The sequence below is a fragment of the Rutidosis leptorrhynchoides genome, chromosome 6 (genome assembly GCF_046630445.1).
Source record: "Rutidosis leptorrhynchoides isolate AG116_Rl617_1_P2 chromosome 6, CSIRO_AGI_Rlap_v1, whole genome shotgun sequence".
Taxonomy (NCBI): Eukaryota; Viridiplantae; Streptophyta; class Magnoliopsida; order Asterales; family Asteraceae; genus Rutidosis; species Rutidosis leptorrhynchoides.
The window spans coordinates 130,466,412-130,492,508 of record NC_092338.1 but is presented as its reverse complement, the minus strand read 5'-3'; the positions used below and the strand labels follow the sequence as shown (position 1 = coordinate 130,492,508).

Genomic DNA, 26,097 nt, shown 5'->3' with positions numbered 1-26,097 from the left:
CAATTAAATGAATTCAAAATCATGTTTATACATATTTATGAACGATAAAACTAGGTGTTAACACCGAAATTATTGTTACCTCGGAAAGGACATAAATTGAGAAACAAACCAAAATATTAGAATTTATTTAAAATTGAATAGAGGACAATAAAAAGGCAAAGAAAGAAAAATAAAAGTCAAGTGTGGGAAAAATTTACCAAGTTATTTTGAACATATATCACATATTTTTGTACAAATAACTGAAGATGCTTTTGCTTTAGACTAAACTAATCAGTTTTACCCGATTTACTGTAATATATTTGAAAGAAAGATGGATCTACACGATGAATCAATTCCATCATTAAAAGGAAGTAAAGTGTTCCGAAAAAGACACGCGCTTCTTGATTTAGGTCATGAAGTTGTCGTCCAGACCAGCTGTAGGTTGACGAAAAATCTAGAAAAATCATCTCTAACATCAGCAGGAAATCCACGGACCTCAGCATCAAACAGGGTCGCCAAGTGGTCAGTCTTATCCTAACCATGAGAGGATCTGTCTCGTAAAATGGGGAGGACGCCGTACAAATTAGCTTGATAAGACTAATGAATTAGACCCCTAGAAAGGATAATCTCCTTAAAGATTAAAAATCAGCTTTTAAGCCTGATATTACTCAATCCTAGAGATTGACCTTAAAGATTGAGAATTACAAACTCATGGAATTCGATGATATCTAAACTCGAGCTTGAACGAGAAAATATTTTGATCAAAATTACAAACTGATTTGTTTTCTGAAAACCCTATTTTTAATGCGTTCATTACCATTGAACGTAAAATCCTAGGGATTCACCTAGAATTCATTAGGTCACCTGAACCAAATCGGGTGTCAACCGTAAGAACGGTGGTTGCATAGTATGGTCGAAGACAGGACCTTGTGCCAAACCGAAAAATTATAAGGGTGAGCTTTACTATTGCTCCTACCAAGGATAGTAATTGCATCCGACACGTTATAGACCATAATTAAAAGCATGTCAGGGGACATTGCCTTAACAGTTGCTTGTTCAACGCTTTCCTTTACAACCGGACGGTAGTTTACCGAAAGGTAATATACGGAGCAAGTATACTGGATGTGTTGCTTTCCTAATACAAGGTTAGCAAGTGGGTGACACAAAACCGCAAGTTTTGAGCTAAAATTTTCAAATATGAAACCCACCAAACCCACAAAAATAATTTTGTAAACACCGGTGAAGGGTTATTCCGGAAAACTTATCTAGGATAAAAGCTAGATTTAATTTTCAAAAAGATCAAATGTTTTCATAAAGATCCAATTTCCTAAAGGATCTAAATTTTTATAGTCATGTGGGACTGTAAACCACATCGTTACTATCATTGTTTATACCACCGTATAGAAATCACTGATGTACAAAGTGTGAAGAATAAAGAAGTGATTCTAGTATGTTTTTATTTCAAGACTATATTGCTTGAGGACAAGCAACGCTCAAGTGTGGGAATATTTGATAATGCTAAAAACGAACATATATTTCATAGCATTATCCCTCAAGAAAGACAAGCTTTTAGTTGCAATTGTTCTATTTACAAGTGATATTCGTTTAAATAATAAAAGGTGAAGACAAAAGACAGATTCGATGATTTGAAGACGCAAGAGACCAAAAAGCTCAAAAGTACAAAATACAATCAAAGTGGTTCCAATTATTGATGAGAAACGTCTCAAAATTACAAGAGTACAAGACGCGAAACGCAAAATACAAGATATTAAATTGTACGCAAGGACGTTCGAAAATCCGGAACCGGGACCAAAGTCAACTCTCAACGCTCGACGCAACGGACTAAAAATTACAAGTCAACTATGCACATAAATATAATATAATATTTAAATAATTCTTAAAATTATTTATATATTATATTTATTTATTAATCCGTCGGCAAAGAAAGAAACTAAGTTTTGTGAGCTGGAAAAAGTGGCCATGCGATCGCATGGCCTGGAAGAACAAATTCCATGCAATCGCATGGCAGTAGGTGGCTGGCCACATCCTATAAATTTCGCAGTTTGGTGATCAGTTTTTATATATCCTTTCCATCTATCTCTCTCAAACGTATAATATATATATATATATATATATATATATATATATATATATATATATATATATATATATATATATATATATATATATATATATATATATATATATATTAATTTTAATTTTAATTTTAAATTCTAATAATAAGGGTATGTTAGCGAATGTTGTAAGGGTGTACGTCGAAATTCTGTCCGTGTAATGCTACGCTATTTTTAATCATTGTAAGTTATGTTCAACCTTTTTAATTTAATGTCTCGTAGCTAAGTTATTATTATGCTTATTTAATGCCGAAGTAATCGTGATGTTGGGCTAAATATTAAAATTGGGTAATTGAGCTTTGTACCATAATTGGGGTTTGGATAAAAGAACGACACTTGTAGAAATTAGACTATGGGCTATTAATGAGTTTTATATTAACTAAACGATACCTCGTTAATTTAATATATAGACTTATAATTTGACGTATTTATATATAACCACATACGCTTGACTGGGTACAGTGGGCGGGATATCTATAAATACCAATAATTGTTCATTTTACCGGACACGGGATTGGATTAATAGTTAATAGACTTGTTGAAACGGGGGTGGATTACATTCAAGGGTAATTGGTGTAATTGTTAACAAAGTAGTAAAACCTTGGACTACACGCAGTCGATAACCTGGGGTATTCATTAAACAAAGTATTAAGACCTTGTTACAATTCGAATCCCCAATTAGTTGGAATATTTGACTTCGGGAATAAGAATAATTTGACGAAGACTTCCGCACTTTATGATTATGACTGATGGACTATTATGTACAAATCCGTATGGACATATCAAATAATCCAGGACAAAGGACAATTAACCCATGGGAATAAACTAAAGTCAACACGTCAAACATCATGATTACGGAAGTTTAAATAAGCATAATTCCTTTATTTCATATTTAATTTCCTTTATTTCATATTTAATTGCACTTTTAATTATCGCACTTAATTTCATTATCGTTATTTACTTTACGCTTTAAATTAAGTCTTTTATATATTTAATATTTTACATTAGGTTTTAACTGCGACTAAAGTTTTAAAATCGACAAACCGGTCATTAAACGGTAAAAACCCCCTTTTATAATAATAATACTACTTTTATATATTTTTGTATTTTTACAATTATAAGTTACAAATATAGCGTTAAGCTTGGCTAGAGTTCCCTGTGGAATGAACCGGACTTACTAAAAACTACACTACTGTACGATTACGTACATTGCCTATAAGTGTTGTAGCAAGGTTTAGGTATATCCACTCTATAAATAAATAAATCACTTGTGTAAAATTGTATCGTATTTAATAGTATTTCCTTGTAAAATATAAACTATTTTGTATACACCTCGCATAACATCAGCCAGCCTTCCAAATATCAACTTCTCTTGAATCACAGATATGGGTAATCTTTTTTTGTACGTACCGTTATAGTGAAACAACACATGATCCTTCGGGCTTTCCCGTCCCTTATATGCAGATTTGAATTTTTTAGCCATTGTCTGTCATAAATTAAAAAAATGTAAATAAATGTTGAAAATAATCAATCAATTAAAAATTAATAGTGTATTGGACTAAAAGTATCATGGCAATGTGTTTTAATAATAAATCGCAATATTAATTGTAAAATAATAAGTTAAATATTTAATTTGATTTCAAAGAATGTTGTATGTAAATTGACGTATTACTTAATAATCGACATACCAGTACATTAACGTTGGTTCCATCTAGAATCTGCATGAATGAAGGGAATCTCCTATAATGGGCGTTTTCGAACATTCTTAGCTGAAGTTCAGTAATTTTCACCCAATTTTTTAGTGATGTTGAACCAATTCTTTGGAACCATTATTTTTTTCGAATAAATAACTAACTCGTAATTGCCTTTGTCAAATGCAATAATGCAGAGAATATCAGACATTTTAATTTTAAGATCGGTTGATCTTTCCTAATCCTTCACTTAGAAATAAAGTGAGATCGTGTATGCTGAAAGCGACTTCTGACTTATAGCCTTGTAAAGTGTGTAGCCAAACGTTATGTGCAGGTAACGTCTCCTGATAATATTCTTGAAACCAAGATAATGGCAGAGGCTGTAACAAAATAGAGAAGTTTTGTATTAAAATCCAAGATTACAAGTAAGTTACAAAAAAAAAAAAAAAAAAAAAAAATAATAATAATAAGTATATTATGCTTGTATAGAGTAAACAATAACAATACCACTAATATATCATCTTGACGGGATAATGTGTGGATGAAGGACGGTCGATGCATTTTGTTTTGCACTGTAGCCATTGAATCTGTAACATTTGATATTTGTTTTAGTAAAAGAAATAATTAGTAATACCTTTATCGAATACAGAATTGTTTTATCTGATTCAATTGATTCTCAAATGTTGAAGTAAGAGACATATATATCAAAAGACTAACTGATATTTTATTGGTTATTATTGATTTATTAAAGTTGTAAAGTACTGTACGTCATATTGAATTTAAACAAACTATAAACTTGTATCTAGTTAATTATATTGTATAGGTATAGAAGTTTGACTCTATATTGTGATGAGTAATTCCTAAATATAAATTTTTCATTCATATATAATCCTGGTCATACTGGTGCATATAATTATTATGTAATCCGATGGGTTGTATTTCTAAATAATATGTACAAATTAGTTGTATATATTTTTGTAGATTTAAAACATATATAAATAGACATTCAAACAATTCCTAATCTAACATTAAACAGAAATCGAATGAGTAAAACTTACATGATTGAAAGCTATGTTGAGGATGACGGTTATAGGGTTGTGGAAGAATTCATTCGATAGAGCGATAGTAATCTAGGGTTATTTTAAGTATATGTATTTGTATAACTAACTGGCCTTTTAACTTGATTGGGCTTAAATAATTTGATGGCCTTACAATTAGTTAACATAATCGTTAACAGTGTCTGACTTATTATGTTTTGTAGTCGAATATCATTGTTTGCACGTATACAATATTCGTTTGCAAGTCAATATTAATTAAAGGATACGGTATTACATTTTAACAACAAAAACATATTGGCCATTTAACTGACTTATGGTTAATTAAATTCTATATAAAGGTAAGTTAGGCGATTTGTTTTTACACATCAAACAGGCTTACATTATTTTAAATCAGTGCCAATGTTCTTCTGATTAGTTACAATTTGATTAGTAATATAATTCAAATACTTATATATGCACTATATACATATGCTTTGTTTAATTTAAGAAAGTGTAGAGAAACATATGTTTGCTGACATGACCAAAATTTGATAAACTGATCAGACAATTGTTTTGAAAACATAAATATAGTCTGGATTGTAATAATCTGAAATACATTTTTATGAAATTAAAAAAACTGAATACAGAAAATAATGTCAAATATAAACCTAAAGTATCAATATAGTTATACAGTTTGGTCTATAGATGTTTTAACACTTCTTTAAAGACGACGTTTTTTGTTGTATTTGCTAACTCATTATCTTTGTTCAAAATGAGCACCTTCAATCCTTTCTTGGAAGTGACCCTCGATAATGCAACATACAGCTGACCATGACTAAAAACTGGTTTAGGAAGGAATAAATCAACATTGGTTAATGATTGGCCTTGGCTCTTGTTGATAGTCATTGCAAAGCATATTGCAATAGGAAACTGTCTCCGTTGAAATCTAAAAGGAATTCTTTTGTCGGATGGGACAATTAGCATTCTTGAAATAGCGTTTATTTTACCAACATGTGTACTTGTTAAAATTTTAGCTTTAATGGCCTTATCTCGAAGTTCAATCACTTGTAATCTTGTCGCGTTGCATAAACCGCCTGCTTGATCAACATTCCTAAGCAACATAACCGGTACGCCAACTTTCAGTCTCAGATGATGTTTCGGTAAACCTCCAATGTTTATACTGTTCAAGTAATCATCTGTATACAACTCACTATTAAAGTCTGCATCTTTTTCCGATTGGCAGATGCTGTCAGAACTCAGATACGACCTTGCTTCACCCTCAATTGATTCCATCATCCGATCATTGATTATTTTAACAACTTCATGTGTTGGAACGAGGATTGCTCGTTGTTGATAGTACGTTGGAGTTTCGAGGTTATCCAAGTAATCTGGATATATGGATGCAATAATTGAACCAATTGGATCATGAGTATCAGTGATTAACACATCTTCAGGCATTTGAACGTCAGAAATGCCATCATCAGTTGGGTTTACTGTTCCATCACCTATGTTTAGCAACCAATCAGCAAAGTTTCAAATATCCTCTAGTTGTTTTTGAGTTTCATCTTCTGAAGATCCTTCTGAAATGTTAGATAATCGCATGTTAACTGACAGTTTTAGAATAGTGACATGATCCCATATGTATGATGAGTTTAATGTTGCGTTAACAATATCTTCTCTTTTTCCTTTCGTGATAACTGGTAATACCTATCTAAAATCCCCTCCAAAAACAACCACCTTTCCTCCAAAAGGAGTTTCCATGCTATTTGGATTAATTGTGCGGCATATGTCTCTAAACGAACGATCCATGGTTTCAACACATATCCTTTTCACCATAGGTGCTTCATCCCATATTATCAACTTAGCTCTTCTGATTAGTGCAGCCAGATTACTATTAGGTAGAATTCTGCAAAAAGATTCATTAGTAGGATCAATAGGTATTGCAAATCGTGAGGGAGCAGTCCTTCCACCAGGTAATAACAACGCTGCTATACCACTCGATGCAACATTCAAAACAATTTCACCTTTACTTCTAAAAGCAGCAGACAAAGTTTGCCATAAGAATGTTTTGCCAATTCCGCCATATCCGTGTAAGAAGAAGACTCCACCATTGTCTGATTCAGCTGCTGTTTTTATGGTGTCATAAGCATGTTTTTTTATCTGAATTGAGTTTGGCAATAAGATCCAAATGTTCTATGTCAAGGGCAGACATATCGTATGAAAGTCCATCTATAATTAGGGGATTTTCAGACATCAAGGGTTGTTGTAGTAGGCGTTGGCATTGAACTGTAGTTTCGTAACGATTTACCATTACGTTGAAGGATCTTTTCAATATCCTTGAGAATTAGGTTTTGTAGCATTTCTCTGGTAGGTTGAATAGCTGCAATATAATAGAATTTGTTAAATTTATTAATTTTTTGAGTTGCATAAATATGTAAAATAAAAAAAATATCTGCCAACTCTTTTAATATTTAATAATTTTTGAATGAGTTAGATATGTTTTTAACTGTTTGTTTAGTGTAGACAAAATATAATTATATAATGTATAAGGTTAAATTAATAATTGTCGTTAAGAGTAAATTCAATGAGTTAGCTGAAATTAAATATTGATAAACTAAAAAAAAAAGTGTCAACTGCTACTATAAACTTTTGAAAGGATAATGTAATCATACCTGATATGTGATGATGAATGATGTACACGGATAAGTATTCAAAAGATTTTCGAAAACATATTCTGGTCTACTTAAACTCTCTGACAACAGTAGTTGAGAAAAAAAGTCTCTTAAAAAATCTCCTGAGCCCCAATGACTTGCATCTTTAATAGCGTCAATGTATTCCTGATCATCATCTAACAATCCCATTTCATAGCAAGCATATTTGAAAGTTGGACATATTTGACCATTGACTATTCTTATATCTTCATAACATGTAGGCCCTTTGACTTTGTTCAATAAAATCCTTATGTGAAAATGTTCACCGGTTTGAGGTGACACATGATGAATACGCCCAATGGATCCTGTGAATTTTTTCCTTGATGTCCATTTTCTGGTATCTTTGTTCCACACAAATTTTGTTGGAAATTCAACGTATGTTAAATTTCGAGCTTCTTCCATCAGTTGATTACATAGCATCCACTCAAGAAATTGAGATGTATTAACTGAAGGAGCATCTAGTAAATTTTCAATCAAATCGTCTTCATCAAAGATAACTGAGTGTTGGTCCTCCAAGTGAAAAGCTAACCTTATAACTATTAGATTTCGATGGTGTATATCAAAAGCTAATATTCGCCAAACTGCCTCACAAGAAGAGACATATCTGCAGTCGTAATATTGTTAAATTTCATCAGTTTCTTCTTCATAAACTCCTGCAGTAACACGATCATCTCCTTTATGTATGTATTTGAATAAGTATCTAATAGCACCAACTTGGTTACACCATTCAACGTTTATATGTGCTTGATATTTATTAAGTAGAAATGGATTATAAGGAACAACACTTCCATTATCCAGATCATGACCCTGTTTTGAGACCTTTCTACCATTGTCTCGTCTCCTATAAACCGAATAGCCATCTGTATCTACACTTGTAACGTCAGCGAAAGGCTTCAGAAAATGTTTTGTACATTTATTTTCGATGTCAGTACATGGGCATTTTGGATTATTTTTTTCACCACATGGTACGTGTATCATTAACTCTGACACAAGTTGATAAAGTTCTGGATCTGCGTCTTTATCTGGTATTTCTGCTAAAATATATTTCATCAATATCTTCTGGTTCTGGCAGTTTGTTTTGTTCATCCAAGAAGATGCATATATGTGCATGGGGTAATCCTCGCTTTTGAAACTCGATGGTATATAATTCTGCATTAGACATGAATGAAATTAAACAGTAAGAGTCATAAAAATTAAACAACGAATATTTAATTTTTATTTCAATTGTGGTTAAAGATATGTAAAGTTGTGAGGATAGGTAACATTTTTATATAATGTCATAGTATTATATCGAGATCCATTAAATGGTACTGTAAGTAACAGATTAAAAAGTGGAAATTAATAGCATGTATCTGACGATCTGTATATTTAAGTCTATTTTGGTAAAAGTTTCAATGATGTTTGAGAAGTTAAACAATAATCTGCTATATATAACGCATCAACCTATAAAATTAAAAAAATGAGAATTGATTATGATGGAAAAGTAGTCGGCAATAGAAAATAGTTAACTTTTTACCAGTTGTAAACTTTCTGAAAATTCTGTTACGCTTGATATCATCCATTAGCCTGTCAAGTTTGATTTTAAACATTCTTGATTGGTAAGCGGGTCTGTCTTCTGGGTTAAAGCCTGTATCTTCTAGTGCTCGAGTAATTTCAGGCCATTTGGAGTTACATGTGAATGTTATAAATAAGTCGGGATATTCATAAACACGACATAAAGCCATAGCATCACGATAGTTTTTGATCATATATCTTGCACTCCCGGTAAATGATGATGGCAATTTGATCCGATTACCCAACATACTATTTACAACATCACCCGTAAGTGTAGCAGTTGCCAAGTTTGAGAAAGTATCTGCTCTTTGTATTCTTTTATTCATTCTGATGTAATAGATTCTCTCAGACTCAACCATGGTGTAAGCATCAACCAACAATTGTTGGTACAACTTACGTGTTAAGTGTAACAATGTTGGCAGTGATCTTTCTTGAATTTTGTATGCGAAGAATTCCCGCATAATGACTCTCTTTGGTTTTTTAGTGGTTATGCCAGGTATATCCTGGTGATAAATATCTGGTCGGTAACCATCCTCAGCATACGCAAATAAAAGTGGAAATTGTAGTGCCAAGTATTGTGGATGAAGTTCACTAATTCTCATTAAGCCTTCTTTTTTACTATCGACAACTATATCTCTCTTATCAAATTTCCAAATCGATATCTCCAACGATTAATGCAGCAACTTCCAACAGTTGGTAAAATATAGTTACGACCATCAGTGGGCCTTCTAGCAATCAACTTGATTTTGAAATTCTTATTTTGATCTTCTTCAAAATGGTCACACACCATTCTATAAATTTTCACAAGAGGGTTGCACCGGTCAAGAAATTCCATCAACTCTTGTATAAGTGAAGTATCAAGTTGGTTTTTCTAAGAATTTGCTTCATTTCCATTTCTGCCTTTGAAAAAAAGAAATTTTGAAGCTAATACATATGGGTAGTTACGTATTATTATAATAAAGTTTATCAAGAAATACATAATAATGAAATGTAATTAAATTTCAAAGTATATTTAAAGTACCCAATTGCTGTTGTTCTGTTGTTTGCCTCATTACATGTGTCATAAATATATAGCTGTGAAAATTTTGGTTTGGTACCAGATGATGGCACCAAACCACCCATTCTATGACAGTTATGTCCCCGAATGCGAAATGAGTAACGACCCTTGTCGTTGTTAACTGAATTGTCTACCTTTCCACCCATGGATGTGAATGCAAAGACCATGTTGTATTGTCTAACATTGTCGATAAAATGTTTGTTTTTTGGATGTTTATTGGTGTATAAATCCATTAGAAGCTTATGTGGTTCTTTTGTGAACTCCGGAAGTTTTATGCGACATTTTAGACAACATTGAGAAAATGCTCCTGGTAGACCTTTTGTACTTTCACCACGTTTTGTTTCTTTTTTCCACAATTTAGCTCCACATGCTGAGCACGTGTAAGACAAATCACCTTCATCATAGTAAGCTGTATATTTTATATGTTATTCAAGTTAGTAACAAAAAGTGTGTAATACAATGACAGAATAATGTATATATAAGCTAACAATTATAATCAATAAAAATTGTAAATGAAATATTTTCACCTTTAGATATGCCCTTGTAACGACCCAACCCGTTATCCAACCGAATACGCAAGGAATTTTTTTATTGTTTTTTATACAAGACAGAAGGGTGTGCGGCACGCTCCACTGCTTGTGCGCGGCGCGCACAAGCCTGGTCAGCTTCTGTCTGAAATTTTCATTTTTCGTTTAAAGATTTCCCACTTCCCGACACTTTTAGACGAAACGGTTTTCACAACACATAATATTAGTAAAGACTAACACGTTCCAATAATAAAATGAGTTTTACGACACCGGGCCTACATCGGCCGTTTTACGACTTTCGTACAAAATACAAGCTTTCGACCACGTGAGTTTTAACAAAAATTAAGACCGAGCATGGCGATTGGGGATACGCTACCCAATCCTAATCAATCCAAAAGCACATCTTCTAAAGCAACCTACGCGAGTTCACTAGTTTCCACGCTTACCCGAGCCACCGCCTCCATGCAAATCTATAAAAATGTAAACAACGAGAGGGTAAGCTAACGCTTAGTGAGTGAGAATATACTACATACATATATATGCATAAAATGGACACGCCACACAATAATAAACAAATAGCACATACCGGAGTCCATGCATAAAGGCAAGCTAAACTAAGCATACCGTACGATCGATATACACAAGCTAAAAATATCAACAAAGTAAGCACACCGACGATAGGTACCACGCCAAATAAGCTACACCCGGAGGGTTAGCTACAACACAACAATACAACAATATCCATATATATACAAAGCATAAACCACCCAAGGTTAACCCCTTAACCCAATACCAAATGAAGATTGGCCGAACTACACGAGCCTTAGTAAATCCACATCCACACGAGACTTGTAGTGACCCGAACTTTTCCATGTTTATATATATTAATTGAGATTGATATTTACATGACTAAATGTTTCCAACATATTAAGCAATCAAACTTGTTAAGACTTGATTAAATGAAATAAGTTTCATATAGACAATTGATCACCCAAGTTGACCGGCGATTCACGAACGTTACAAAATTATAAAAAATACATGTTGTGGTATATATAGATATATATATATATATATATATTGTTGACATGAGATTATGATGAGTAAGTATCTCACTAAGTATATTAACAATGTGTGATATACATAAGAAATGAGATTACTAAGTTAAGAAACTCGAAATGATATATATAACGATTATCGTTATGATAACGTCTACTAAATATATATGTATCATATTAATATATTGATACACTATATTTAACATGATAAAAATATTTAAATATATCATTAAGTGTGTTAACAATGAACTACATATGTAAAAACAAGACTACTAACTCAAGAATTACGAAACGAGACTTATATGTAACGATTATCGTTGTAACGATATTTTAATTTATATATCATATTAAGAGATATTCATACATCATAATATCATGATAATATAATAATTTAACATCTCATTTGATATAATAAACATTGGGTTAACAGCATTAATTGAGATCGTTAACTTAAAGGTTTCAAAACAACACTTACATGTAACGACTAACGAAGACTTAACGACTTCATTAGAATGTATATACATGTTGTGTTTTGATATGTATTCTTACACTTTTGAAAGACTTCAAGACACATATCAAAGTACTTCTACTTAACAAAAATGCTTACAATTACATCCTCGTTCAGTTTCATCAACAATTCTACTCGTATGCACCCGTATTCGTACTCGTACAATACACAGCTTTTAGATGTATGTACTATTGGTATATACACTCCAATGATCAGCTCTTAGCAGCCCATGTGAGTCACCTAACACATGTGGGAACCATCATTTGGCAACTAGCATGAAATATCTCATAAAATTACAAAAATATTAGTAATCATTCATGACTTATTTACATGAAAACAAAATTACATATCCTTTATATCTAATCCATATACCAACGACCAAAAATACCTACAAACACTTTCATTCTTCAATTTTCTTCATCTAATTGATATCTCTCAAGTTCCATCTTCAAGTTCTAAGTGTTCTTCATAAATTCCATAAGTATAGTTTCATAAAAATCAAGAATACTTCCAAGTTTGCAAGTCTACTTCCAAGCTTTCTAATCCATTCCAAGTAATCGTCTAAGATCAAGGAACCTTTGTTATTTATAGTAGGTTATCTTTCTAATTCAAGATAATATTCATATTCAAACTTTGATTCAATTTCTACAACTATAACAATCTTATTTCGAGTGAAAATCTTACTTGAACTGTTTTCATGTCATGATTCTGCTTCAAGAACTTTCAAGCCATCCAAGGATCCTTTGAAGCTAGATCCATTTTTCTCATTTCCAGTAGTTTTATCCAGAAAACTTGAGGTAGTAATGATGTTCATAACATCATTCGATTCATACATATAAAGCTATCTTATTCGAAGGTTTAAACTTGTAATCACTAGAACATAGTTTAGTTAATTCTAAACTTGTTCGCAAACAAAAGTTAATCCTTCTAACTTGACTTTTAAAATCAACTAAACACATGTTCTATATCTATATGATATGCTAACTTAATGATTTAAAACCTGGAAACACGATGAACACCATAAAATCGGATATACGCCGTCGTAGTGAAATCGGGGGCTGTTTTGGTTTGGATAATTAAAAACTATGATAAACTTTGATTTAAAAGTTGTTCTTCTGAGAAAATGATTTTTCATATGAACATGAAACTATATCCAAAAATCTTGATTAAACTCAAAGTGAAAGTATGTTTTTCAAAATGGTCATCAAGATGTCGTTCTTTCGACGGAAATGACTACCTCTTTAGTAATTGACATGTAACTTAAATTTCTGACTGTAAACCTATACTTTTTCTGTTTGGATTCTTAAATTATAGTTCAATATGAAACCATAGCAATTTGATTCACTCAAAACGGATTTAAAATGAAGAAGTTATGGGTAAAACAAGATTGGATATTTTTGATCTTTTTAGCTACGGGAAATGTTTAACAAATTTATACAAATCATATCCTAGCAAACTTATATTGTATTATACATGTATTCTAATATATTATGTAATCTTGGGATACCATAGATACGTATGCAAATGTTTTGACATATCATATCGACCCATGTATATATATTATTTGGAACAACTATAGACACTCTATATGCAGTAATGTTGGAGTTAGCTATACAGGGTTGAGGTTGATTCCAAAAATATATATACACTGAGTTGTGATTTAGCCTGAGACGTGTATACACTGGGTCGTGGATTGATTCAAGATAATATATATCGATTTATTTCTGTACATCTAACTGTGAACAACTAGTTGTAGGTTACTAACGAGGACAGCTGACTTAATACACTCAAATCTTTAAAACATAATAAAAATGGTTGTAATTATATTTTGATCATACTTTGATATATATGTACATATATGTATAGGTTCGTGAATCGATCCGTGGCCAAGTCTTATTTCCGAGGAAGGAAATATCTGTGAAAGTGAGTTATAGTCCCACTTTTAAAATCTAATATTTTTGGGATGAGAATACATGCAGGTTTTATAAATGATTTACAAAATAGACACAAGTACGTGAAACTACATTCTATGGTTGAATTATCGAAATCGAATATGCCCCTTTTTATTAAGTCTGGTAATCTAAGAATTAGGGAACAGACACCCTAATTGACGCGAATCCTAAAGATAGATCTATTGGGCCTAACAAACCCCATCCAAAGTACCGGATGCTTTAGTACTCGAAATTTATATCATATCCGAAGGGTGTCCCGGAATGATGGGGATATTCTTATATATGCATCTTGTTAATGTCGGTTACCAGGTGTTCACCATATGAATGATTTTTATCTCTATGTATGGGATGTGTATTGAAATATGAAATCTTGTGGTCTATTGTTACGTTTTGATATATAGGTTAAACCTATAACTCACCAATATTTTTGTTGACGTTTAAAACATGTTTATTCTCAGGTGAATACTAAGAGCTTCCGCTGTTACATACTAAAATAAGGACAAGATTTGGAGTCCATGTTTGTATGATATTGTGTAAAAACTGCATTCAAGAAACATATGTCGATGTAATATATTTCTATTATAAACCATTATGTAATGGTCGTGTGTAAACAGTATATTTTAGATTACCATTATTTGATAATCTACGTAATGCTTTTTAAACCTTTATCGATAAAATAAAGGTTATGGTTGTTTTAAAAATGAATGCAGTCTTTGAAAAACGTCTCATATAGAGGTCAAAACCTCGCGACGAAATCAATTAATATGGAACGTTTATAATCAATATGAACGGGACATTTCAAGACTACTATCTTCAATAACACAACAACATCGAGGTTGGCCGAACTACCTCAATAAGATGACCGAACTACACGCGTCATCGTGAATCCGCATCCACACGTGATTCACTTCCCAAATCAAAACCCACGGTCCCGGGATTTATAAAATCCACATCATCAGGGATATTCAATTCACAACTCAATATCAGCCCTTCGCCATTGGGGTTATATAGTCCACATCACAAGCACATGTGATAACGTACACACAAAGTGTGCACCTCGCCAAAGGTGGTCAACCAAAATGCACAACCGTGCCAATTAGACCTATACACAAGTCCATCAAATCCACCTATATGTGAAGTGAGCTCTATAACCGAGGACTACTTCACCCGACCCGCACCCATCCTACACATACATATGCACATAGGATATTAACACTCACCTCGTCGTCTTGAAGAGTGATACCGAATAATCCGCAACTCGCCAATGGAAAGTACCTATTCCATTATCACAATACAAACAACACACTTAGAGTAGATTTACAAACCAACTCAAATCGACACTTAGTGCAATTTAGACCTATCGCACTTCCAAGCACGAAACGCCACCAAATTAACCAATAATCACTAACACTAGTGACCATGGTCCTAATATGCCAATTTAAGCCAATCATAAGTGTTAAACACTTATCATTCTCAAAATCACCCATAAACCCTAATTTTGACTCATTTCAAAATTAGTCTTTCAAATACACTAAATGGGTTCCAACACTTCCATAATCACCAAACCTAGTGATCAAACCCAATTCCAAGTCCTAAATCATGGCCATGTCAGTTTCTAACCCAAAACCCACCAACAACAACAATAAACCCGATTACTAGCAACACTAAATTCACGTCATGAGTTTAAATGGGTTTCTCAATAATTTAAGTTCAAACCCTAACTTGAATATCAAAATCAAACAATGAAATTCAGAGTTAGAACTTACCACAACAACCAAAACGTAGCTAGGAACGAGGTGAACAACTTTAATACTCGAGCTTTTGATCAATTCGAGCTTCTTCTTCTCCAAAACTCCAATTCTCTCTCTAGAACTCTCTCTCTCTCTAAGATAGTTGAGAGTGTTTGTGGATGTGAAAGTGATCTAAAGTTGGATCTAAACCAGCTGATATGGCTTCAGATCCGTCCCCAAGTGAAAAGACCAAAAAGCCCCTCATTTAACTCTAATTGGAAAAAGACAGAAAACTGTCGCCAGGCAGTGTGCGCGGCGCGCACGAGGCTTAAAACAGTCTATCAGTTAATAATTTATACCAAGCCTCACCCACTATACGTACATCATTTAACTCTATGTACCGTAAATATTTGGGTCTTACAGCCCTTTATTTGTTGATTAGAATGACCAGGTGCACGTACAGGGCTGATATCAAATGGGATAGGTGCACTCACGTCCCAACCCTCCGTTGACATGATTTTTGATTTTTTCTTTTATCCATTAGTTTGGAAGGTGCGTCTGTGAAAAAAGAAATAATTGATCAAAATGTAATTATTTTATAGTAACAAATGTATCAGTTTAATAATTACCTTTGGACTGCAATTTAGATTGGGTGGTTTAATAGTTTGTTAAATCTTTAAATGGATAAATAACTGCATGTGTTGGTGTTGGTGTTGATGGTTGGGCAACACCATTAGAGGTTGAGCATCTGTAATTTAAAGCTGATACACTCTGAAGGTGATGATTGAGAGATGTTGTTGATTGCGGTGTTGAAAACAATGTTGATTTTGGTGTCTTTGAGGGTGGTGAATTTATACTTCCATCTTGAAAAAAAAAAAAAAAAAAAAAAAAAAAAAAACTTAAATTGGTTATGCATGTAATTAAAAAAGATGTAGGTAAATAATAAATCTAAATAACTTCACTTAAGCATGTAACGAAGGATGCTGATAATGGTGTCTCCTTGAAATGTGATGAGGTGAATTCATGTCTCAGACTGTTAAAATTAGTGTGTCTCTCCTCTCTTTTGAGGAAAAGTTATGGGATCCTACAAAAACATGATTATTGTTAATAGTCGTTTTGTGTAAAAAAGGAATATGACAAAATTTAAAAAAAAAAAAAAATTCAGTTTACCATGATGAGATATGTGGTATGTTGTCGGATATGAAAAATAATTCATGTTCATGAATTCATCTGCAGTTGACCAAAACGTTAAATGTTGTTTTTTCGTTAAAACAAACAAAACAATGTTGATGCTGAAAAAAATAGTACTCTGGAATTCATGTGAATGTTAAATTTGTTATAAAAGTAATAATTGGATGATAATTTTATTATTATTATAGATATTGCATAGTATATTTTTTTTGAGTATAAATAGGTGTGTTGAGTTAGAGTTTATTGTATGTATTTTTTTGGTTAACAAAAACACTCTCTCTCTCTAGATTCCAAATGCCACCAAACTCTCATTGTACATTTTTCTATAAATAAAAAACCAATTACTCATACCTTTTGTTCAACCTTTGTTTTCTCCGTTTTACAGTATCTCTATCTCTATATACCTTCTACAGTCAAGAACTACTAAAGGTAGTTATAAGCCTACTGAATTATAACACGTTATCAGCACGATTATCTCAACATTTATACTAAATATGGTTGGCTCTGCCACCTAACTAATATATGGTCGGTTATTGAAATGTCCCGTTCTTATTGATTAAAAACGTTCCATATTAATTGATTTCGTTGCGAGGTTTTGACCTCTATATGAGACGTTTTTCAAAGACTGCATTCATTTTAAAACAAACCATAACCTTTATTTCATCAATAAAGGTTTAAAAAGCTTTACGTAGATTATCAAATAATGATAATCTAAAATATCCTGTTTACACACGACCATTACATAATGGTTTACAATACAAATATGTTACAACAAAATAAGTTTCTTGAATGCAGTTTTTACACAATATCATACAAGCATGGACTCCAAATCTCGTCCTTATTTAAGTATGTGACAGCGGAAGCTCTTAATAATCACCTGAGAATAAACATGCTTAAAACGTCAACAAAAATGTTGGTGAGTTATAGGTTTAACCTATATATATCAAATCATAATAATAGACCACAAGATTTCATATTTCGATACACATCCCATACATAGAGATAAAAATCATTCATATGGTGAACACCTGGTAACCGACATTAACAAGATGCATATATAAGAATATCCCCATCATTCCGGGACACCCTTCGGATATGATATAAATTTCGAAGTACTAAAGCATCCGGTACTTTGGATGGGGTTTGTTAGGCCCAATAGATCTATCTTTAGGATTCGCGTCAATTAGGGTGTCTGTTCCCTAATTCTTAGATTACCAGACTTAATAAAAAGGGGCATATTCGATTTCGATAATTCAACCATAGAATGTAGTTTCACGTACTTGTGTCTATTTTGTAAATCATTTATAAAACCTGCATGTATTCTCATCCCAAAAATATTAGATTTTAAAAGTGGGACTATAACTCACTTTCACAGATTTTTACTTCGTCGGGAAGTAAGACTTGGCCACTGGTTGATTCACGAACCTATAACAATATATACATATATATCAAAGTATGTTCAAAATATATTTACAACACTTTTAATATATTTTGATGTTTTAAGTTTCTTAAGTCAGCTGTCCTCGTTAGTAACCTACAACTAGTTGTCCACAGTTAGATGTACAGAAATAAATCAATAAATATTATCTTGAATCAATCCACGACCCAGTGTATACGTATCTCAGTATTGATCACAACTCAAACTATATATATTTTGGAATCAACCTCAACCCTGTATAGCTAACTCCAACATTCACATATAGAGTGTCTATGGTTGTTCCGAAATATATATAGATGTGTCAACATGATAGGTCGAAACATTGTATACGTGTCTATGGTATCTCAAGATTACATAATATACAATATAAGTTGATTAAGTTATGGTTGGAATAGATTTGTTACCAATTTTCACGTAGCTAAAATGAGAAAAATTATCCAATCTTGTTTTACCCATAACTTCTTCATTTTAAATCCGTTTTGAGTGAATCAAATTGCTATGGTTTCATATTGAACTCTATTTTATGAATCTAAACAGAAAAAGTATAGGTTTATAGTCGGAAAAAATAAGTTACAAGTCGTTTTTGTAAAGGTAGTCATTTCAGTCGAAAGAACGACGTCTAGATGACCATTTTAGAAAACATACTTCCACTTTGAGTTTAACCATAATTTTTGGATATAGTTTCATGTTCATAATAAAAATCATTTTCTCAGAATAACAACTTTTAAATCAAAGTTTATCATAGTTTTTAATTAACTAACCCAAAACAGCCCGCGGTGTTACTACGACGGCGTAAATCCGGTTTTAAGGTGTTTTTCGTGTTTTCAGGTTTTAAATCCTTAAGTTAGCATATCATATAGATATAGAACATGTGTTTAGTTGATTTTAAAAGTCAAGTTAGAAGGATTAACATTTGTTTGCGAACAAGTTTAGAGTTAACTAAACTATGTTCTAGTGATTACAAGTTTAAACCTTTGAATAAGATAGCTTTATACGTATGAATCGAATGATGTTATGAACATCATTACTACCTTAATTTCCTTGGATAAACCTACTGGAAAAGAGAAAAATGGATCTAGCTTCAACGGATCCTTGGATGGCTCGAAGTTCTTGAAGCAGAATCATGACACGAAAACAAGTTCAAGTAAGATCATCACTTGAAATAAGATTGTTATAGTTATAGAAATTGAATCAAAGTTTGAATATGATTATTACCTTGTATTAGAATGATAACCTACTGTAAGAAACAAAGATTTCTTGAGGTTGGATGATCACCTTACAAGATTGGAAGTGAGCTAGCAAACTTGAAAGTATTCTTGATTTATGTAACTAGAACTTGTAGAATATATGAAGAACACTTAGAACTTGAAGATAGAACTTGAGAGAGATCAATTAGATGAAGAAAATTGAAGAATTAAAGTGTTTGTAGGTGTTTTTGGTCGTTGGTGTATGGATTAGATATAAAGGATATGTAATTTTGTTTTCATGTAAATAAGTCATGAATGATTACTCATATTTTTGTAATTTTATGAGATATTTCATGCTAGTTGCCAAATGATGGTTCCCACATACGTTAGGTGACTCACATGGGCTGCTAAGAGCTGATCATTGGAGTGTATATACCAATAGTACATACATCTAAAAGCTGTGTATTGTACGAGTACGAATACGGGTGCATACGAGTAGAATTGTTGATGAAACTGAACGAGGATGTAATTGTAAGCATTTTTGTTAAGTAGAAGTATTTTGATAAGTGTATTGAAGTCTTTCAAAAGTGTATAAATACATATTAAAACACTACATGTATATACATTTTAACTGAGTCGTTAAGTCATCGTTAGTCGTTACATGTAAGTGTTGTTTTTAAACCTTTAGGTTAACGGTCTTGTTAAATGTTGTTAACCCAATGTTTATAATATCAAATGAGATTTTAAATTATTATATTATCATGATATTATCATGTATGAATATCTCTTAATATGATATATATACATTAAATGTCTTTACAACGATAATCGTTACATATATGTCTCGTTTAAAAATCATTAAGTTAGTAGTCTTGTTTTTACATATGTAGTTCATTGTTAATATACTTAATGATATGTTTACTTATCATAGTATCATGTTAACTATATATATATATCCATATATATGTCATCATATAGTTTTTACAAGTTTTAACGTTCGTGAATCACCGGTCAACTTGGGTGGTCAATTGTCTATATGAAACATATTTCAATTAATCAAGTCTTAACAAGTTTGATTGCTTAACATGTTGGAAACATTTAATCATGTAAATATCAATCTCAATTAATATATATAAACATGGAAAAGTTCGGGTCACTACAGTACCTACCCGTTAAATAAATTTCGTCCCGAAATTTTAAGCTGTTGAAGGTGTTGACGAATCTTCTGGAAATAGATGTGGATATTTCTTCTTCATCTGATCTTCACGCTCCCAGGTGAACTCGGGTCCTCTACGAGCATTCCATCGAACCTTAACAATTGGTATCTTGTTTTGCTTAAGTCTTTTAACCTCACGATCCATTATTTCGACGGGTTCTTCGATGAATTGAAGTTTTTCGTTGATTTGGATTTCATCTAACGGAATAGTGAGATCTTCTTTAGCAAAACATTTCTTCAAATTCGAGACGTGGAAAGTGTTATGTACAGCCGCGAGTTGTTGAGGTAACTCTAGTCGGTAAGCTACTGGTCCGACACGATCAATAATCTTGAATGGTCCAATATACCTTGGATTTAATTTCCCTCGTTTACCAAATCGAACAACGCCTTTCCAAGGTGCAACTTTAAGCATGACCATCTCTCCAATTTCAAATTCTATATCTTTTCTTTTAATGTCAGCGTAGCTCTTTTGTCGACTTTGGGCGGTTTTCAACCGTTGTTGAATTTGGATGATCTTCTCGGTAGTTTCTTGTATAATCTCAGGACCCGTAATCTGTCTATCCCCCACTTTACTCCAACAAATCGGAGACCTGCACTTTCTACCATAAAGTGCTTCAAACGGCGCCATCTCAATGCTTGAATGGTAGCTGTTGTTGTAGGAAAATTCTGCTAATGGTAGATGTTGATCCCAACTGTTTCCGAAATCAATAACACATGCTCGTAGCATGTCTTCAAGCGTTTGTATCGTCCTTTCGCTCTGCCCATCAGTTTGTGGATGATAGGCAGTACTCATGTCTAGACGAGTTCCTAATGCTTGCTGTAATGTCTGCCAGAATCTTGAAATAAATCTGCCATCCCTATCAGAGATAATAGAGATTGGTATTCCATGTCTGGAGACGACTTCCTTCAAATACAGTCGTGCTAACTTCTCCATCTTGTCATCTTCTCTTATTGGCAGGAAGTGTGCTGATTTGGTGAGACGATCAACTATTACCTAAATAGTATCAAAACCACTTGCAGTCCTTGGCAATTTAGTGATGAAATCCATGGTAATGTTTTCCCATTTCCATTCTGGGATTTCGGGTTGTTGAAGTAGACCTGATGGTTTTTGATGCTCAGCTTTGACCTTAGAACACGTCAAACATTCTCCTACGTATTTAGCAACATCGGCTTTCATACCCGGCCACCAAAAATGTTTCTTGAGATCCTTGTACATCTTCCCCGTTCCAGGATGTATTGAGTATCTGGTTTTATGAGCTTCTCTAAGTACCATTTCTCTCATATCTCCAAATTTTGGTACCCAAATCCTTTCAGCCCTATACCGGGTTCCGTCTTCCTGAATATTAAGATGCTTCTCCGATCCTTTGGGTATTTCATCCTTTAAATTTCCCTCTTTTAAAACTCCTTGTTGCGCCTCCTTTATTTGAGTAGTAAGGTTATTATGAATCATTATATTCATAGATTTTACTCGAATGGGTTCTCTGTCCTTCCTGCTCAAGGCATCGGCTACCACATTTGCCTTCCCCGGGTGGTAACGAATCTCAAAGTCGTAATCATTCAATAATTCAATCCACCTACGCTGCCTCATATTCAGTTGTTTCTGATTAAATATGTGTTGAAGACTTTTGTGGTCGGTATATATAATACTTTTGACCCCATATAAGTAGTGCCTCCAAGTCTTTAATGCAAAAACAACCGCGCCTAATTCCAAATCATGCGTCGTATAATTTTGTTCGTGAATCTTCAATTGTCTAGACGTATAAGCAATCACCTTCGTTCGTTGCATTAATACACAACCGAGACCTTGCTTTGATGCGTCACAATAAATCACAAAATCATCATTCCCTTCAGGCAATGACAATATAGGTGCCGTAGTTAGCTTTTTCTTCAATAACTGAAACGCTTTCTCTTGTTCATCATTCCATTCAAATTTCTTCCCTTTATGCGTTAATGCAGTCAAGGGTTTTGCTATTCTGGAAAAGTCTTGGATGAACCTTCTGTAGTAACCAGCTAGTCCTAAAAACTGGCGTATGTGTTTCGGAGTTTTCGGGGTTTCCCACTTTTCAACAGTGTCTATCTTTGCCGAATCCACCTTAATACCTTCTTTGTTCACTATGTGACCGAGGAATTGAACTTCTTCCAACCAAAATGCACACTTTGAAAACTTAGCGTACAATTCTTCCTTCCTCAATACTTCTAACACCTTTCTCAAATGTTCACCGTGTTCTTGGTCATTCTTTGAGTAAATAAGTATGTCATCAATGAAAACAATGACAAACTTGTCAATGTATGGTCCACACACTCGGTTCATAAGGTCCATGAACACAGCTGGTGCATTAGTTAAACCAAACGGCATGACCATAAACTCGTAATGACCGTAACGTGTTCTGAAAGCAGTCTTTGGAATATCATCTTCTTTCACCCGCATTTGATGATACCCGGAACGTAAGTCAATCTTTGAATAAACAGACGAGCCTTGTAGTTGATCAAATAAGTCGTCGATTCTCGGTAGTGGGTAGCGGTTCTTGATGGTAAGTTTGTTCAACTCTCGGTAGTCGATACACAACCTGAATGTACCATCTTTCTTCTTGACAAACAAAACAGGAGCTCCCCACGGTGATGTGCTTGGTCGAATGAAACCACGCTCTAAAAGTTCTTGTAATTGGCTTTGCAGTTCTTTCATCTCGCTGGGTGCTAGTCGGTAAGGAGCACGAGCTATTGGTGCAGCTCCTGGTACAAGATCTATTTGAAATTCAACGGATCGATGTGGGGGTAATCCCGGTAATTCTTTCGGAAATACATCGGGAAATTCTTTTGCGATGGGAACATCATTGATGCTCTTTTCTTCAGTTTGTACTTTCTCGACGTGTGCTAGAACAGCATAGCAACCTTTTCTTATTAGTTTTTGTGCCTTCAAATTACTAATAAGATGTAGCTTCGTGTTGCCCTTTTCTCCGTACACCATTAAGGGTTTTCCTTTTTCTCGTATAATGCGAATTGCATTTTTGTAACAAACGATCTCTGCTTTCACTTCTTTCAACCAGTCCATACCGATTATCACATCAAAACTCCCTAACTCTACTGGTATCAAATCAATCTTAAATGTTTCGCTAACCAGTTTAATTTCTCGATTCCGACATATATTATCTGCTGAAATTAATTTACCATTTGCTAATTCGAGTAAAAATTTACTATCCAAAGGCGTCAATGGACAACTTAATTTAGCACAAAAATCTCTACTCATATAGCTTCTATCCGCACCCGAATCAAATAAAACGTAAGCAGATTTATTGTCAATAAGAAACGTACCCGTAACAAGCTCCGGGTCTTCCTGTGCCTCTGCCACGTTAATATTGAAAACTCTTCCGCGGCCTTGTCCATTCGTGTTCTCCTGGTTCGGGCAATTTCTAATAATGTGGCCCGGTTTTCCACATTTATAACAAACTACATTGGCATAACTTGCTCCGACACTACTTGCTCCGCCATTACTCGTTCCGACACCATTTGTTCCTTTCGTTCTGTTAACCCCTAGTCCGTAGACATCACACTTCGCCGCGCTATGACCATTTCTTTTACACTTGTTGCAAAATTTGGTGCAGAACCCCGAGTGATACTTTTCACACCTTTGGCATAGCGGCTTCTGATTGTTGTTGTTGTTGCGGTTATTATTGTTGTTAAGATGATTGTTGTGGTTGCTGTTGTTGTTGTTGTTGTTGGGCCGTTTGTTGTAGTTGCGATTGATGTTGCGATTGTTAGGATAGTTGTTGCGATTATTGTTATAATTGCTGTTGTTATTGTATTGGTGATTCTTATCACCGTTTTCCTCCCACTTTCTTTTGACTTGCTTCACATTGGCCTCTTCAGCAGTCTGTTCTTTAATTCTTTCTTCAATCTGGTTCACTAGTTTGTGAGCCATTCTACATGCCTGTTGTATGGAGGCGGGCTCGTGTGAACTTATATCTTCTCGGATTCTTTCCGGTAATCCTTTCACAAACGCGTCGATCTTCTCTTCCTCATCTTCGAATGCTCCCGGACACAATAGGCACAATTCTGTGAATCGTCTTTCGTACGTGGTAATATCAAATCCTTGGGTTCGTAACCCTCTAAGTTCTGTCTTGAGCTTATTGACCTCGGTTCTGGGACGGTACTTCTCGTTCATCAAATGCTTGAATGCTGACCACGGTAGTGCGTACGCATCGTCTTGTCCCACTTGCTCTAGATAGGTATTCCACCATGTTAACGCAGAACCTGTGAAGGTATGCGTAGCGTACTTCACTTTGTCCTCTTCAGTACACTTACTTATGGCAAACACCGATTCAACCTTCTCGGTCCACCGTTTCAATCCGATCGGTCCTTCGGTTCCATCAAATTCCAAAGGTTTGCAGGCAGTGAATTCTTTGTAGGTGCATCCTACACAATTTCCTGTACTGCTAGATCCAAGGTTATTGTTGGTATGTAGCGCAGCCTGTACTGCGGCTATGTTTGAAGCTAGAAAAGTACGGAATTCCTCTTCATTCATATTCACGGTGTGTCGAGTAGTCGGTGCCATTTCCTTCAAAATAGTCAAATGGAACAAGTTAATCATACAGAATATTAAGAGTAGTTAATAGTATTTCGTAGCATAATATGAACTCATTTATAAAAGCTTTTTCTTCATATTAGCGTTTTATAAGTTTAAATTCGGGTAGTACCTACCCGTTAAGTTCATACTTAGTAGCTAATATACAATTCAACTACTACAATTCTATATGAAAAACTGATTATAATAATATTTCGCGTTCAAACTTTTATACAATATTTTACAAACTTACAATACCGCTTATTTTACATAAAGCATGAAATATAGCACACAATAACTTTGATACAAGATAGTTGTGAAGATAATTCTAGCTAGTACACAAGTCGTTCAGCAAAGGCAATAAAGACACGTAATTCATACGTCCAGAAACAAGTCATGCATTCTGGTTTTACTAGGACTACTTCCCATCCTTGGTCTTGTGCAACATAACCGTTATGGCCGTTGATAAGACAGCGTGTTGTAACGTCGTCAAAGGGACGAGGGTTACGTAATGTCCAACAGTCCCGTAACAATCTAAAAACCTCATTTCTTACCCCCAATTACCGACTCC

At 33.8% G+C, this 26,097-nt stretch overlaps 2 protein-coding genes across 2 annotated transcripts; both read right to left on the bottom strand.

The window, feature by feature from the left end:
• Nucleotides 1-5,541: 5,541 nt before the first annotated feature.
• On the bottom strand, nt 5,542-7,955 carry LOC139854073 (uncharacterized). Its single transcript, XM_071843396.1, has 4 exons — nt 7,541-7,955; nt 7,095-7,222; nt 6,645-7,002; nt 5,542-6,347 (listed from the first exon to the last, which is right to left on the bottom strand). The coding sequence occupies exons 1-4, from the start codon at nt 7,953-7,955 to the stop codon at nt 5,542-5,544; spliced, it is 1,707 nt and encodes a 568-aa protein (XP_071699497.1).
• Nucleotides 7,956-8,174: 219 nt separating this feature from the next.
• Nucleotides 8,175-16,451, bottom strand: LOC139854071 (uncharacterized). The gene is made up of 5 exons (XM_071843395.1): nt 16,358-16,451; nt 10,218-10,573; nt 9,070-9,769; nt 8,817-8,863; nt 8,175-8,702 (listed from the first exon to the last, which is right to left on the bottom strand). Exons 1-5 carry the CDS (start codon nt 16,449-16,451, stop codon nt 8,175-8,177), a joined length of 1,725 nt encoding a protein of 574 aa, XP_071699496.1.
• Between the last annotated feature and the right edge of the window lie 9,646 nt (nt 16,452-26,097).